Raw genomic sequence first — 18,238 nt, forward strand, 5'->3', positions numbered from 1 at the left:
GTAGTGTAGGTCGAATATTATAAGATGTTATTGGATTTTAATGTAGTGTAGGTGGAATATTATAAGATTACTCTTGGATATTAATGAAGTGAGAAGATAAAATTTGGCATAAATCTCATTACATGTTTTCTGTATTAACGATGTGGTCTTGATAACGATTTGCTTCCAATTCACTAACCATATTTTAAATGAGTGACCTTGCGCACACTAAACTGTTAGTGTAAATTGTATAGGTGTTCCACACTCGGATGGGTGTTTTTACAAAAGTTATGGAGGAGTTATGAGCCATGAAGAAAATCTATTGGAGAAATGCCACTTATATGCAATTATGCTTGCCTTCATTGTATTTTCATTGTCGCGTCACTATTAGATAATAGAGAATATTTCTTTTCCTTGTCGATCCAACACATTTGTTTATAGAAATTTTAGTATTATTCCATATTTCTTGGTTTCTTGGTAGAATTCAATTGTATTATAATTAAGAAGGGCTTAAAGGTATAATTGTATGATTGCCTTAGTTTTGAATTGACATTTTAGTTAATGCCTCTTTTCTAAACTATAACCTTTTGTACATGCTTACATCAAATGATTGATGTTTAAAGCACAATATTTTCACTTAAATTGATTGACTCAAGATAATATCTCCATTAAGACCACTACATCTTAATGCATGCAACTTGCAAAATGATGTATTTTCTAGGTAAAGCAATCTACATGATGTATAAATGCTACACATGATCTATAGATGCTTCACACATGCTCTAAGAAGAGATAATATATCATTGTAGTAGTTTAGGGACATGAGTATGCTTCACACATGATCTGACACTACTATATTGTTTGTGGCAATAACCAACACCGATATGCTTTGGATGGTTTCTCAAAAACATGACTAGAAAAAGGGGAATAGTTCATGGTCGATTGCCATAAATAGCTCTTGAAATGCTCTCTTAGAGTCCATATTTGTACCAGACTTAATATGAGTTTTCTTTGCAAATGGAGCTTATAAAGAGTGCAATATTTAACATTTGAAATTTGAATGATTTCATATTGGTGTGTAGTTCCATTTATTCTGTCATTCTTTGATTTAACTATTGAGCTCAACACTTTAATGCTAGCATTTTATTTAAGAATCTATAGATCCGGTGGTTGACACATCTTCTCTCTCTCTCTCTCTCTCTCTCTCTCCCCCCCCCCCCCATGTGCACACACGTGCATGAAAGTGTGTTTGTGTGGGTCCATTGTTTCCATAGGGGGACATCTACCTTAAGGTGTTGGTCACACTCTTCATGACCTCCCTTCTGGAAAGCACTAGAGATTTTATCAACTCCTTCCTATAAAGCTAGAAAGGACTTATATAGATATCATTTTTTACATGCACAATGTAGAACACAATGAAAACTTGAAGTCCACACTCTTTGTGGCTTTTAAGGATAAGATTGAGTTATTATCAACAAGGGTGACTTGATTTAATTTTAGGAAACAAGCTTTTTTTTCTTTTGTAAATGACTTTAGACTTCTTTTTCTTTTCCAACACGGGGTCCCATATAAGATTTGCCATTTTTCTAAGAGGGATGCAAAGTTTGGCATTGTTAAGCAAACAAGTTCACCTTAAAATATGAACTATGCAAGTTGTTCACAAAAAAGAGCTTGCATGATACATGACCAAAAGGAGTCAAGAAACCTCAACCTTTTTGAGCCTAATAGGTTGATTCTTCCTTGATAGGAGAGCTTCACCAATGCCAAAAAAGAAGCACATGCGACCCCTATGACAAACTCAACATTGCATCAAATATTCTTGCCTAGTTGTATTTGCTAATATTATTCAAAAAGGCCTTGCTTTTTAAAAGGGTGTGGCGAGCCATTGCAGCCTTTGTTTGATTGTTGGTACTTCTAATTGCCGACATGATGAGGTGGTCACATGCCATTTCATGATACACTATACAAAGGATTAATAACTTATTACTCTTCCCTTTTCACTTTCAACAAAGAGGAGCTTTATACTTTACATATAACAACTCAACCCACATTTTTGTTGGTAGTTTAAATTTAGGGAAAATATAGCTTATCTTTGCTTAGCGCTTAATAGAATACATCACTTTTTAGTCCATGATTTTGTTCCTAGGAACATGAATATTTTTCGTATGTAAGTAATAAAGTCTCATGTGAAGGTGCCATTATGTTTTCTAAAGAAATTCTTCTTTGGTAGGAGTAACATCTTGTTGAAGGTCCTCATTCAACACAATATGAAGGTGAATAAGGAAGAGATAAACAAATGGAGATCATGGGGTACCTTTGAAGAAGCATACTTATGGGCATCATGGGGGACCCTTGAAGAATAATACTTAAATCTTTCTTAGGAAGGCCATGTATACTTTAGCCCCACTTGGTGCAAATATGTGTAGATAGGAAAGGTTATCACATAGACAATAGGGTGTCACCCAGCATGAAGGAAAGTAAACATGTCAATGGCCATAACATTAAAGGTAAGGCATCTTTCAAACAAGGTTTCCAAGACACGAGACTCAAGTGTTGTAACTATGCAAAGCATTACAAACACCAACACAGGAAATGTAGGGTATCTTTCAATTAAGGTTTCTATGAGACATTGTTTTTTTATGGGAAGTACCTTGACCCATTGACCTTGGGAACTACGCAAAGCATTTACAAACATCATGGTGTCAAATTGCATCATCTATTCAATTTGGATAAACCATTGTGCCTTTTATGAGGCTTGCCCAAAAAGTGATGGTGAGACGAGGATGATAATATTTATTCTTGAACTGTGTCACCTTCTATGCTAAACAGGTTAAGTGAGATTGTATGTCCATACCAAATCTAACCCGATCTAGCTTGAACTGTAAACATGGCAATGAGGTTGTCCTTGGTAGGATGGACAATCCTTGGGTCAAGGGATCACAATCTCAACATGATTGTAGCCATGTCTTAGTCACAAACATAGAGGCTGCTACTACTTTTTCTTCCTTAAAGAAGAAGGCCTAGAATTGTATAGGTCCCTTGTTATAGTTTACTTCTCATATGTGAATCTTCTCATAAAGATAAAGTTGTTGCCCTTGATCCTCCACCATTACATTAGACAAGGCAGGCTATTTCCATTGTCCATCCCATCTTGCACACATGTCGTGCCTTCCATTAGCCTTCCATTGTCACCGTGGGCCACTCAAAAGGCAACTAAGCCAACATGACCCATGAAACATAGGGAATGAGTACAAAATTGATTGGGATGACACTTTTTGGCCCTAAGGGTCTATGGAAAGTAGGCTGAAGTTTTGCTAATCCGAGCCGATGGTCTTGAATCCTTTGTTTCTAATCAAGCTGACTGTCTTAAAAAGTAGGCTAGTGTTTAATTTTGTGTTAGTTGTTAATGGGCATTAAGGGTTGCCCTTAATGCCCATTAAAGCAAGACTTGAGTGTTTTTTCCACCTTGTTTTCAAAAGTGTAGAGTGCTACTACCTGGAAAGCTGCAGAAGAAAAGAGCAAGTTGAAATTAATATGCGTCCTTAGAAAAACTGATTGGGATTTGGCGAATCGCACTTATAAAAACCAGTCATTGATAGTTTTCTGAGATGAATGTTTTATGGAAAGGTTATCCTTTGATTGAGAGTAATTAACAAAATTAAAAGCCTAAATATTTAGAGAGGCAATCAGATTAGGAGCTTTTGAGCTAGGGTTTGAGAAATAATAATAATCTCTTTCTTCTTTTGAAGCTTGCCTCTCTTTTCATAAGGGAAAGCTCCCTTCCTCTCTCTTTCTCTTCATCTTTTCCCCTTCTACATTTGCTCTTAGTCAGAAGATGTTCTTACAAAATGAAAAGCCTAAATATTTTGGGACTAGGAGTGTTTAGAGCAGCTCCCTGCGTCCGCCAATGGTGCTAGACTAGCGCCATTGGCATTGAACATTTGCATCCCCATGACTCTAAAATGCTATGTAGCTGCTTCTTTGGCTTTGTGGATTTTGCCAATTCCAACCCAACATTGCAATACCCAAACTTTGCGATTGGTGCACAAACTTTTAGCTTCTTTGCTGTTGGCATCATTACTCACCAGGTGGAAGCACACAAGCTCTCATGGGGACCTGCCTTTTGCAATGTTGGCTTAGGGTGCGTTTAGACCGCTCGGCGCCACCCTCGAAATATTCAAGTGAAAGGCACCACTAGCCCAATAAAAGAAGTGGTCCCACCCACTCGCATGAGAAAATAGTGGGAGGTCGCCGAGCCCATGTCCAAGTGCGAAAGAATTGGAGCGAAATGCTTTGAGTGGGGCTCGTATCCCCGACAAGGTTTCCCTCAACCACCAAGCGAATCACACGCTTGCTTGACACTTTTAATGCAGCCTGACAATAAAGAGACAACCGTCGGGGGGTGTGAACAACCCGACCACACCTGGCAGCCATTCATCATGTTGGTCTGAACGCGACGGTAGGGTTGAGTTCGAGCGTTGGCAAGAGCGCGGGAAGCTACTAGGATGCTAGGTTGCTTGTGAGGTGGGTTGCTAGGGCTTGATATAAAAGCTCTTTCTTTCTTTCTTTCTTTCTTTCTTTATATCTGTTATTTGAGAGAAGCTTTCCCCCCCTTTTTAGAGGGGAAGCTCTTGTCATCTTTGCTCTCTTTTTTTCTGCGTTTGGTCCTCCTCTCCACCTTCTGCTTCTTTTCACCTCCCAATCCATCTCTTTCTCGATCTCCCAATCCCTCTTTCTCATTCCAACTCGTCGATCCTCTTTCCTTGTACGTCCTTCTCTTCTCTTGTTCTCCTTTCTCTTCCCTTCGCGAGCTCCATTTTGAGCTGCCGCATCGCAGAATCTGTTGCCTCGGCATTGTAAATGCAGGATCTCTATTCTAGGATTGTAGGAAGGTGCTCCAAGGTCTCATACTCACTCTCTGTCTCGTGATTTCTCCTGTCGCAGCTTGCTCGGAATATTTTGCCATGGAGAGCCTCTATTCGCTCTGGCAATTCGGGGATGAGCAGCGGGGGCACGTCGAATTGCAAGAAGATCACAGCTGGAAACTTGCTGCGTCAAAGCTTGCGTTTGCAGAACAAATGCGAGCCAAAGTTGACCGAACGAAGAGATCTGAACCTAAGAGAGTGTCCAGCGACATAAACGTGAAGCAAATCAAGGCGAAATCTAAGCTGAAAGAAGAGGACGGGAAAGGGGAAGCCTTGAATCAGAAGCTTGCCAATAACGACTGGAGGTCGGGGAACGTGGGGCAGAAAATGAATGTGGGGTGGAATGTGACAGCGCAGTCACAAATTGCAGCTAGCGCTGACAAGCGATTCAAGTGTCTACCTCCTGCGGAGACACTTCCTAGAAACGAAATGCTGGGAGGCTACATTTTTGTGTGCAACAACGATACTATGCAAGAAGATCTGAAACGTCAACTGTTTGGTGCGTTCCTTTCTTCATTTCTTATCGTCTTACCCCTGTTTAGGGTTTAAATGCTCCAGATCATAGCCATCTTTCATCAGCCTATTGATTCGACCTTTCTTCATATAATCCTTCCTTATCCCTCTGTTTTGTACAGGCTTGCCTCAACGTTACAGGGATTCTGTTCGTGCAATCCAGCCTGGCCTACCTTTGTTTTTATACAATTACACTACTCATCAGCTTCATGGCATTTTTGAGGTGTGGTGATCATGTCGCCATTCATCGTCAGCTGACTCTGCTAAAAGAATGTCGTTTGTGGCTGAAAATCCAAATTTGACTTATCACGGCGTTTCAGGCTGCAAGTTTTGGCGGAACCAACATTGACCCAACGGCATGGGAAGATAAAAAATGTAGAGGAGAATCGAGGTTCCCTGCTCAGGTGAGACTAATCCAAATTTTGTTTGTATGTCTCAAATTTTGTTTTAGTATAATGTCTTCTTTCGTCGGCTTCGCTCAATGGCGTCTTTTGTTTCATTGCTCTCTCGATCTCAGGTTCGTATACGTGTGAGGAAGATTTCCAAGCCTCTCGAAGAAGACTCTTTCCGACCAGTCCTTCATCATTACGATGGTCCCAAATTTCGTCTGCAGTTATCCGTACCTGAGGTATAAGTTCATTGATCAGCTTACGGGGCAGTTTGTCATTTCGTTTAAAGAACTGTTTCTTTTTTTGTCATGGTATACTTTTCTAATTGAATTTGCTGTGGTGTAAGCAGACACTGGCGTTGCTAGATTTATTCTCGGAGAATGGGCCCTGAAGAATTACAATTTGAAGGGTGGAAAATGATAAGTTTACGGTGAAGTCAGAACTGAGAAGATGAAGTTGTCTTCATGGATCTAGAGTATAGCAGGAACATCTTGTGTTATCTTGGATAATGCCAACCTCCGAAATCAAAGCAGGCAAGGGGAAAGCTGAAACAAGAACACTTCTGCAGTCAAATGGCTGATGTGCAGAATAGAGGTGGTGCATATGCGGGAAAATGAGATTTTTGCACCTTGTGTAGTTCTGGTTTCTTTTGCTCCCCAAGGATCTCCACTAATCACCTTCCCATCTAACTATGGCTGGCAGTGGTTTTCTCAGAAACAGGGGACGTTTTACTTCTCTGAGAAGCACACCTGTGTAACATGTGTTTCATGTATTCAATTTACTGAACACATGAGGAGTGCCTTCTTAATAGACTGTGTGAGAAGCTTTGGCATGAACAGGACACAACGTCACTGTTCTATACGTATTACATTTTGTTGAGAAAGTAAAGGAAAAAGAGTGAAGGATTGTTTACTATTTACATTACATCATATGCTTATCCCATGGTTTTTGGCATGGCAATGACCGGTATTTCATTCTGTAGAGAGAAAAGTGCAAGCACTGTTTATTAATAAAAAATTGCTATAGGATGCTTATTGCAGGCCTCAAAATTGATATTAATCAAGTGGCAAAACCTGTTTTCTATTTTCTTCCTCCCCTTCAATAAACAATGCTTATTGCATGCCTCAAAATGATATTAATCTTCCCCTTCAGCCATAGCTTTGCATTCACCTGTCTGGTTTTTTTTCTCCATGTCCCTTGCAAGAGAGAAGTTGGGCAACAGCTAAGCAGATGGCTATTCAGACTTCAAGGAAGGTTTTTTTTAATCTGTCAGATAAGCTGCAGGAGGTTTTGGATGTTCATAAAATGGACTTAATGTAATTATCTTCTGTTTCGTTCTATGTGGCAGCGTGTCACACAGCGGTGCTATGGAATAGGATTGTGGCATGTCAGTATGAGTTGGACAGAGCCAGTCCGTTTAATCTACGAAAGAGTTCTGATGTGAGGTCATCTTAATTTAAAATTTTAAATTCAGCAAAAGTCTGATGTATGTGTTGGTTGCCACTGTTGTAATCTCTTCTAGGGGTGGTGAAGTTAGTCCACGGAATAATGCCCTTGTTTATACCAGCTGATCCCTTACTCATGATTAGCCCCAAGATTGTAAGCCCCTTTTTGAACAAGAGATTGGCAATGGCAAAGTCAACATCAGGTAAAGGGGAGTTTCTATGAATTACAGAAACTCTAATGGAATTTAAGCTGTCCTTATGAAAAGGACATATAATCTGACCTCATGATGGAGCTCCAAAGGAAATCCCTTAGTGTGAAAAATCTGTTCTCCACCCCGTAGCCTATGGTACTCTAGAATGCCAAGGTTTTGTATTACAGAGTCTTGATAGAACCTGTTTTCAAGGATGAATATTAGATCTGACAGGACCTCAATCATCCATTATTTCATCCACTAAATGGTATGTTGTCTTTTAAGCAACCATCGAAGCAAAAGATTTGAGAGTGATACATCAACCATCTACGCATATCAGGGTAGACGCAATCTAGTTGAGGTCTCTGAGTGTATCCGAAGTACCTAAGGCTTGTCAAGATTGCACATACAACATTCTTGGGTCGCATGGCCTAGTAGCTCTTATGTCAAGTGAGCTGCGCCACAACAAATCCTAGTTGTAGAAATGTCAACCCAGGAATGAAGGCAATCAAGCACAATTCTATTACATCTTGCATGCACACCCTAATATAGTTTCAAACGTAGTAAATAAGCTGCTAAACAACGTCCGATATAGAGAGCTAAGTACATGTATAGCATATACGACGTATGCAATCATGTCCAATTTTTGAGAGCAGAATGAAGACATAGCGGACACAATCTCCGTGATACTCTAAGAGACCAGGCTTGCAAAGAGGCCCGCGCCAGGAGGACTCCCAAGAACTGATGAGCTCCCTCCATTGGTCAAATATCTATTCCGCATGGCTAGAAGACTGCCAGAAAATCACTGAAAATGCCGTGGAGGCCATCGATAGTGATGCCGTGGTCATCTTTTGGTAATGTCTCTGCAGGTAATGGGGTGCCCCTGCAAATGAACTGCTGGCTCGTTGACATCCATCTATACTAGCAACTTACATTTTCCCCTCCAAGCCAGGAAGTAATACAAGTTTCACTATAATAATGAGCTGTGAGAAGAGCTCCAGGAATAGCAACGCACGTTTTCCTCAGGGTATCCCAGTGCATAGTGTTCGCTCACAGTAGAAAGCCGGGTAGGAAGTTCGATCATTTAGTCGTGGTGTAAGATTACCTATAGATTTGTGGGGGGAAAGCTTTAGGACATTAGAGAGAATCATTGGTGATATCAGAGACATTAAATTTAACAAGTCGTGGCAGTGAAGATGTTATAGAGTCACGAGTAGAGCTTATCGACTGAGCTAAGGGCTCCTATCTTGTGATGATAGAACTATATGAAGAGGGAGACACCGAAAGGGTCACCTGTAGGCTCAGAACAATCTTTTCACAATCTTGTCGCATGTCTCTATATCGTTAGAAGGTTCCAAGGTCTAGTTGATGCGCCAGAGCATGCAATAGTTGGAAGCCGCAATAGTTGTATTGTTAGAGCTCTACGGGTCCCGCAGTAGTACATACATATCAGAGACACCAGGAAGGTCCTGCATGAGGGAAAACTCGACTTTGGCTCGTATGCATTGTTTGTGCATAGATAGCTCGGGTCACCTCCACTGTCCAAAGATATTCACAGGCTAATGTGTAGCCTCGGAGCCCTTGTAAAGCGCATAAATTTGATCATGAGGAATAGTGAGCGTATAGTAGATAGTTATTTAGTATAGCAGGCAGTCATTCCACAGTATGTAAAAGGTATCCTCTCGTTGCCAGCATTCCAAGGCTCTACACTCTATCCTATCTTTATCTATTACGTGGGCACTTTGTGTGACGAGAATCCGTGAAGGATTTGAATTTTGAGAGGATAGAGATTTCGTGATAAAAGAAGATGAAGGAGTGCTCAAGCTCTAAGCGTGTCTAGAGTTGCTGGTAGTCCACGTTCCAAAGCTCCCATGTCCCTCTTTCAAGACACTACGTTTGGATGGAGAGTGAGCCTTGGATACCTTTCCAAGCTTTTGTTTCTTATTGACAAATGCTCTGATAAGATCTTGGACCATCCTCCACTAAGGACATGTGATTACTTGCTGAGTCCTTGCTTAACTCGCCGTGAATTCGAATTCCCTCAGTGGTCCCAACAAACTTCATTTAGGTGTACTTAGTCCTCTCTACTAATGGTCCAAGGGATATCGTAGATCCAAGTGGTGGTCCAATGGATATTTTGGTATCCAAGGTCTGATAAATAACCCATGCACATTATAGCTTTAATACCACAATATATTCCAATGAAAATGTCTATAACCTCACTTATGTCTTTGGCATTCATAAGGAGCCTCCCATGACCATGAGCATGCATGGTTAGTCATTATATAATAGGGGGGTTCATGTATCTTTCCATTATCAAACATGTCGAGTATCTTTCCTAAGTGCATGCCAATAAATAACATTCATGGTAGATATTCGATCATTGCCAAAAGCAAAAAATTCTCCCATTGAGTATAAAGGTATTCGGTGTTCAAGCATACACACCATTATCCAACCATCACCTTAAGGACAACGATCTCCCAATGTGTGTGTGTGTGTGCACACGCGCACGCACGTGTGCGTGTGCGTGTGTGTGTTACTTTAGTAGATGATTATGCAGCAAATTGAGGTAGTGGCTAGAGCGTGGACAAGGCTTAGATGGGACTTTATTGAGCAGGTGTTGTAGGCTATGGGATGTGGTAACATATTTCTTTATACTCTCGAGGATCTTTTTTCCAATGCCATTGTTACAATGATGGCTAATGGTAGTTTGTTGGTCATTTTGACATCAATTAGACAAGGGTGTCCATTACCCCCTTTAGTTTCCACTCTTGTATGTAAATCTCTTCTCTATTCTCTTAGGAATAAGGTCTCTGCATCTATAATAGAGGTTATAAGGCTGCCTTCTGGAAAGCAAATCACTATGCAAATGTTTGATGACAACACCAACTCCTTAGCTGCAACAAGGAGTTAGTGATTGATGTTCTTTTAGAGATGATCAAGTTTTTCTCTGCTTTTGGTTCAATATAGAACCTTTTCAAGTATATTGTTATTTGGCTGGGCAGGGATGACAGGCTTGGTTGGATACCTCTTAGGTATTTAGGTGTTTGGGAGTTCCTTTGGGTGTAGACGTTTCTATCCAAACGATTTGACTAGTTTTACTCCAAAATAAAACAAAACTTGCTAGATGGAGAGGAAGATGCTTAGGATGGAATGTAAGGATCATTATGGTAAAATATGTGTGGCCTCTTCATGTTTATGTGGGCACCTTGTGGCAAGACTCACTAGGCTAAGTTGGAAAGAGAGTCTAGTGGTCTTTTATGGATGGAGGAGCCAGGAGGCAGCAAAAAATTTCACTATGCATGGAAGAGCTAGGCTTTAGAAATATTCACTATGCTCCTTGGGAAGCTATAACTGCTAGTGAAGATGACAAGGGTTCTAGGAGTCCCCACAAGGTTAAATCTGCCACAGTAGTTTGTAAATCATTGATAAGACTACCCTTCTCTAGAGCATCTTGGGATCAAAGATTTGGAAGAGGGGTTGGCAAATGGCTTAGGTTGAGTTAACAAGACAAGGTTTTCTCAACTTTTTCATTGAAGGTGAAGCATTCAAATATTATGGTATGTCTATGTTAGGCTTGGAAGCTTCTTGCTTCTAGGTTACAGTGTGAGGTAGAACAAGGATTGAGGGGGATGCAAGTCTTGCCATGTTGATCTAGTGGAACTTAAAAATACTAGTCGATGGTGATCCGATTGGGGTCAACGTTTTCTTGGGTGTAGCTAATCGCAAAACTATTTTTGGGGCCATTTTGGGGCCGCGACGCGATGCGCTTCTAGGTGAATATTTGAATTTTGTACAAACCCGCACTCTCGTCGAAAATTTTCTCGACATCATGAACGCGCACTGGCATAATAATGAGACGCAATCTTATCATGGTCAATAGCATAGAGCTTAACACATGGCAATATATGCATTTACTCATGAGCACAGAGATTGTTGCTCTACCTCTGGCCCGTCGACTACATCACACATCCTTTGCCTTGCCATGTTTGCTTGCATAGCTTCGCCATCTGTCATTGTGCAACACTATCTTTTGCTGCGTTGACCACCGTGTTGGTTTAAGCATAACCACGTTGGCCTAACAACAGCACAAAACTTTTGTATTGCCACCTGTCATTACGCAGCTTGGCCATCTATCATTGCACAACACAATCTTTTGCTGTGCTAACCATCGTGCTGGTTCAAGCAATGATGTTGGCACGGAGAGACCACCATGTTGGCATGAAGACCACCGTGGCATGTCAATCACTAACGGGATGCCTCAAGGTCCATATCCGCAACCACCGCGTTGGATGTTGGAGCTATTTTAGTTCTAAACCAATGTAGGTAACTATCTCCTCCTCCCTTTGAATTTCCGTCAAAGTTTTCTATCTGTCAAGTTTCCAACCTCCCCCTTCCACTCTCCCCCCCCCCCCCCCTCCCTCTCCACACCCCACCCCCTCCAATGCCCCCCCCCCCCCTCCCCTCTCCCCTCCACTATCCCCCCCCCCCCCACCCTGCCCCCCTCCCCCCCTCTCCCCTCCACCCCACCGCCACAACCACCCCCCCTCCCTCCACCACCACCACAGTCCCCCCCCCCCCCCCCTTTCCACTGCCCCCACCCCCCCCCACCACCCCCCCCACCGGGCCCCCACCACCCTTGTCCACCACCCCCCCACCCCCACCCCTCCCTCTCCAACCCCCCTCCACCACCACCCACCCCCCTCGTCCTCCCCCCCCCTCGGCCCCTCCTCGCACCCCCTCCTCCTCCTTCTAAGACTTAAGGGGCTAAGGCCCCTACTATAACAAAGCTTCCTAGCGGCGGCGGTGGAGATGCACTCGAGGCGATGCCACCCGCCAACCAATGGTGCGTCGACAGCAGCCCACCCAAGGTAGACACTGCCACAAAGGGCGACGACGCTCATCGCATAGGCGGCACCTGCCCCACCCTGCCTCATTCTCCTACGCCCGCTCATAGTGCCTCCTACTCCACCTTTCGCACTTGGCACTGACCTCCTTGCGCCTCTGCAACACCTCCTTCGCTGGCCTCCTCTCATCCTCACACTCCCCTAGCCTCACCTCCCCCTCCCTGGCAATGGTGCCAAACGTTGGCTCTCTACCATAGCTTCCGCAAGAAGAGCAGGGTATTCTAAGTATGCAGGGTTCCAAGGCTTTTTGTCACTTGCAGATATATCAGTGTTGTTGTTTGTAGTATAAGTGTAGCTTAGGACCTTGGGTCGTATTCTGGTGAGAGATGTATGCTTACATGTGGTAAGCAAACATAGTGCAAGCATGTGTGAAAGGAATGTGTATCATCATGATTGGGGTAATGAAGTCTTTCGCCTTCATTGGGGGTTGAGAGTTTAGGAGGAGTTTAAGGGCTAGAGGGAGGTTCAGGGTTCAGAAGGAGGTTCCAAGGTTTAGAAGAGGTTCAGGGTTCAAAAGGAGGTTTTAAGGATTAGAAGGAGGCTCCAGGGTTTAGAAAGGTTCCAAGGTTCAAGGTAGAGTATATGGTGGAGAACTCATCTCCCTCGCAGATTATGGAGGTCAAGGGTTGAGGGACTAAGGGTTTAAGGGGAGCATAGGAGTGGGAGAGGAATAAAGTGTAGAAGTAGAAGGGAGGAGGAGAGGGTGGAGAAGGGAGGAGGAGGAGGGAGGAGAAGGGAGGAGGAGGAGGGAGGAGGAGGATGAGGAGAGGGTGGAGAAGGGAGGAGGATGAGGGAGGAGAGGGGAGGAGGAGGAGGAGGGAGGAGGAGAGGGAGAGGATGGGTTGCAAGGTTGGAGAAGAGGGGAGGAGGAGTGGCAAGGTTAGGACATGATTTTGGACATGGAGTGCAAGGAAGCATGGACACTTGAAGAAAATGTCTTGGAATACCAAAGTAGAACTCAACACAATGCCCCAAAGAGTGTGGGCTTCATTCCATTATGGGGTATTTATACAAGTTGGAGAGCTTTTGTCTCTGCATGTAGGAAGTGTGACATTCTCTCTCTACATGTAGAACTTGCATCTAGGAGTTGCAAGTTGCATGTAGGAGTTGCATATAGAACTCGCATGTAGGAGTTGCATGTAGAACATGCATGTAGGAGTTGCATGTAGAAACTACATGTAGGAATCATATGTACAACTTGCATGTAGGAATTACATGTAGAACATGCATGTAGGAGTTGCATATAGAACTCACATGTAGAACATGCATGTAGGAATCGCATGTAGGAGTTGCATATAGAACATGCATGTTTGGAGTTGCATGTAGAACATGCATGTAGAAACTGCATGTAGGAATCATATGCAAAACTTGCACGTCGGACATGCAAGTTGGATTCCTAAGAGGGATTATTCCTAACCTTACTCAAGTACAAGCGGAGCTTATGCGCTACTCTACACACACATTATGTGCTACCTAAGTCCATGTTGGCACAGAGACAACACTAGTCTCTTTGATCCCTAGAAGACTGCATGGCTACATTGACATCCCATAGATTCATCCATTTGCAAATACCTTTGTTATTCAAAATTTTAAAAATTTTAGATTACGAAGAGCAACGGGTCATTGTTTGCTTGGGTGTAGCCATTTTTGGTGAGGCTCAAGGACTTTTCTGTATATGGGTATCTTGCATGATCCATAACTTATGCATTGCTCAACGGAATTCGGCAAACTTTGTCTTCAAGTTGTAGTACACATTTCAAAATTGAACATGAGAGCAAAAAATTATGGAATAAGGATTTGGAATGAGACCGTTAAAGCATTACAAGTGCTATGTTACATATGAAGCATGCATCCTGAAGACTATAGGATATAGCAATTTATTCAAAAACATCAAAATTTTATTCTATACATACATGCAACCAAGTAATCATTCTAAAGTACACTACGTAAGCTTCTCCTCAACCCAAGGACACACCTAAATGATCATTATGCATGGGTTAATGGGCCTCTAATGTTGTGCTAAAGTGATGCATACCCATTTAAGGGCACGCTCCATAACTTTTTTTTTATTTTTTGAAAACCAAAACGGATTGAAAATTTGGAATCCAAACTATTGGGACTAGTGCATGGTGGTCTTAAAACATTGATAGTTGTTGGTATTGGTATCTAGATTCACCCTAAAATGGAAGGAGTTGGAAAAGTGCAATTTGTGCATGTGAAAAGATATTTTAATAAATCCAACACGATTTAGAATTTTGAATTGTTTCTTTCTCCATGCACTTGCTTTCTATATGGCTCATAATCATGCCAAAGGTCATTGCATTTAATAATATACAGCATCAAACCTGATAGTGTGCCCTTTGGCCTATTTGTGTTTTCAAGCATTTTAGGCCAATTTGCACTTGTTTGGGATATCTGATTCTACTGACGGTGTATCATTGGAGGGGGGAAAACTGGTGGCTGAAATTTTGTTACTTCCATGAATTTTGAATTTTCACACCTCCCGCCCATCAAATCTTGGAAGATTAAGTACCTGTAACTTGCCCCCGCCTTGCAAATGCCCTACAACCTGCACGCACCTTGACGTGACTTTGCGCAGACTTTGGTTTGCCATTGTCTTCTTTCGGGTAAGTTGTCTTCTATTCTTTGCTTGCCTCACCAGCTAGCTTCTCTCTGTTTTGGTTTGGCATTGTTGTCTTTCATTGATTATTCACCATGGCAACATGCATCTCGCCATGGCTTACAAGTGAAGCAAATAGAGGCTGTGAGATAGAAAAGCTGAAAAGCTTGGTTAGGGCACAAGGAACAGAAGACTCCTTACAGAGCAAGAGCAGCAAGAAAAAGTTGTTACAGATGTACGCATTCGATCATTGCCATCAAAGCGAAGAAAACGAGATGTGATGTCATGATTGGTGGTAGCATTCAAGGAAGCAACATCAAGTCATTTAGGTAAATACCATTCTCGAGTCTTCACAAGCTTTAGCCTGCACTCTAAAGTTCATAGAGTGACAACCTTACTAATACCTTGTATTTTCGTGCCAAAACGTCTCCACTATTGCAATGACTTCTGCACTTAGGCTGTCTCTCCTTTTCTTGCATTTTGTTGAAGCCCATAGACTACTCAGATCGGGATGATCAGGCATTGCTTCCACTCTTCATGCATCTCTTGAGGGTTTCTCCAAATAACAAGGGCATCTGTAGAAAGTAGATGGGATACAAGATGTTTGACGAGCACATCATACACATGCTTGATACAACGTAGGTTAGTGGTTGCCTAAACCATCCCAGTGGTTGCTTGTGATTGAGCGTGGGGATAGTTTACTTGTTTCATTTCTTGATACAATGCAGGTCAGTGGTTGCCTAAACTAGCTCGGTGGTTGTTTGTGAGATTGAGCTTTGGGATAGTTACTAGGTTGTGGCCTGGACTTAATGTGAATGTCCTAAACCGGACCAGTGGTTGGAATATCATGCAACCGTGTGGTTGGTTCAACTCAAACACTAGAGCTAGGCTGGCTTGGACTTAAAGTGATTGTCCTAAACCAGCTCAGTGGTTGGAACATCATGTAATCGTGGTTGGGTCAGCTCAAACACCAGTTATGTGATTGTCCTAAACCATCCTGGTGGTTGGAATATCATGCAACCATGTGACTGGTTCAGCTCAAACATCAGAGCCAGGCTAGCTTGGACTTAAGTAATGTGATTGTCCTAAACCAGCTCGGTGGTTGGAACATCATGCAATCGTGATTGGGTTAGCTCAAACACCAGTTAAGGCTAGCGGAGGTAGGCACTAGCAACGAAATGCATTTGTGTTGGTTTAGGATTACCTGCAACCCCCACAAAATATAACCTATAGTAAATCCCAAACAACCACCACACTTGTTTCAGTAAATCCCAGTCTATGGGAACTCTATGTTCCTCCTCCAAGCGATCAATCTCATCCACGACAATCTTGGGTTGTCGAGGGACCCCTTGCGAAATGGCTTCATCAACCTCAAGACAAGAGGAAAGAAAAATGTCATTGCCTCTGTGGCTTTCCATCTCTATTCCTCTGTTGTTCCTTCACTCGGGACCTGTCGGGTTTTTTAACTAGTTTGCTCTCCTGCTATCCAAGATGTAATTGTTCACATATTCTAATTTTCAAATCAAGCCGTCTTGTGAGATCTTTGTCATCTTTGAAGACCCGTGTACTGAAGATTCCCCACACATTACATTGATGAATATGACAGGTTAGTTGTATGAAAGTTAAGGCTAGAGGAGGTAGGCATTGGCAACGAAATGCATTTTTGTTGGTTTAGGATTAACTGCAAACCCCACCAAATATAACCTTCAATAAATCCAAAACAACCATTGTGCTTGTTTCAGTAAATCCCAATTAATAAATCCCAAAAAAGGAAAAATATAAATTCCAAATAGTATACTAATCCCAAACAGCCATCGAGCTTGTTTTAGTGACAATGACCGTGCATGAGGGACCAACTAATTCATAGGTTCAGATTAGCATTCAGTCAAAATCCAGACTGTAATAACAATGGTTATGCATGAGGGACCATCTAACTCATAGGCTTAGATGAGCATTGAGCCAGAATCATACTATAATAACAATGACTTTGCATGGGGGACCATCGAGTTACAGAGTGGCAGCCTTAGCAACGAGATCCCCTCCAAATTCACAACCGTCTACCTCTCCTTAAGTGGATATAAGCTTCCTGGCTACATACCAAAAATTGTATATGCTTACAGCAGCAGTGACTGGCATGCCATAAGTTCAACATCCACTGGGTTACATGCATGACATCCCAACTCTGAAATCAAAATAAGCCATAACCTGAGGATGGGTAATAAAATAGATCCGGGAGTATGTTATTTCTGTGCCAACATGGACTTAGGTAGCACAAAATGTGTGTGTAGAGAAGCGGTAAAGCTCCACTTGTACTTGTATAAGGCTAGGAATAATCCCTCTTAGGAATCCAACTTGCATGCCCTACATGCAAGTTCTACATACGATTTCTACACGCAGTTTCTACTACATGCAACTCCTACATGCATGTTCTACAAGCAAGTCCTACATGCAACTCCTACATGTGACTCCTATATGCATGTTCTACATGCGAGTTATATATGTAACTCCTACATGCAACTTCTAGATATGTAGAGAGAGAATGCCTTACAATTCCTACATGCAGAGAGAGAAGCTCTCCAACTTGTATAAATACCCCATAATGGAATGAAGCCCACACTCTTTGGGGCATTGTGTTGAGTTCTAAGCTCAAACCCTCATCATGCTGCTCCCCTCGCGCTACTATAGACTCCCAAGCCATAGCAGATAAGACACATGACCTGGGTTAAGGCTACGTCCTTGGGTTAAGTTTATGGTTAGACTAAATTTACCATGGTTAAGTTTTTGTAGGCTTTGTTAAGTCAACTTGCTACCATGTGGCATAGTACCACATAAGCACAGTGTGTGTTCAATATATGAACCCCTATGCCACATTTTTGATGCTCTTTTTCATAAAAACTTCGACAAGCCATAACTTGCAATCCAAGAAGAATTTGCACGTGCTCCAAAAAGGAAAAGTGATCGCTTAATCGAGCTCTACACACTTGTTAAGTCAGATTTGCTATATGCAATTAAACACTGCCTGATTTGAAAGTTTCTTCAAGTGGTAAGACATTTGCAATGGCAATATGCACCCCAATTGTTGAGAAGTTCATTGGGGAAGGATTTCACACCATGTCTACACAAATGAGGTATCTCTTGATGCATCATAAGCTTTGGAAGACTATAAAAGAAGACATACCCACTGCACAAAATAAAGCTTGGAAAGAAAAAGGCGAAGCAGTACTATCACTCATTGGTTTGCACTTGGGTCCAAACATAATTCATCATAT

General features: G+C 42.2%; 1 protein-coding gene across 1 annotated transcript; it reads left to right on the forward strand.

The window, feature by feature from the left end:
• The first annotated feature begins 4,581 nt into the window (after positions 1-4,581).
• Positions 4,582-6,840, forward strand: LOC147897750 (B2 protein-like). The gene is made up of 6 exons (XM_087380422.1): positions 4,582-4,744; positions 4,924-5,403; positions 5,540-5,640; positions 5,738-5,821; positions 5,935-6,045; positions 6,156-6,840. Exons 2-6 carry the CDS (start codon positions 4,944-4,946, stop codon positions 6,195-6,197), a joined length of 798 nt encoding a protein of 265 aa, XP_087236548.1. The 5' UTR covers positions 4,582-4,744; positions 4,924-4,943; the 3' UTR covers positions 6,198-6,840.
• The last annotated feature ends 11,398 nt before the right edge of the window (positions 6,841-18,238 follow it).

This window comes from Dipteris shenzhenensis, chromosome 10 (assembly GCF_047967505.1).
Source record: "Dipteris shenzhenensis isolate YYH24624 ecotype China chromosome 10, Dip_SZ_1.0, whole genome shotgun sequence".
NCBI lineage: Eukaryota > Viridiplantae > Streptophyta > Polypodiopsida > Gleicheniales > Dipteridaceae > Dipteris > Dipteris shenzhenensis.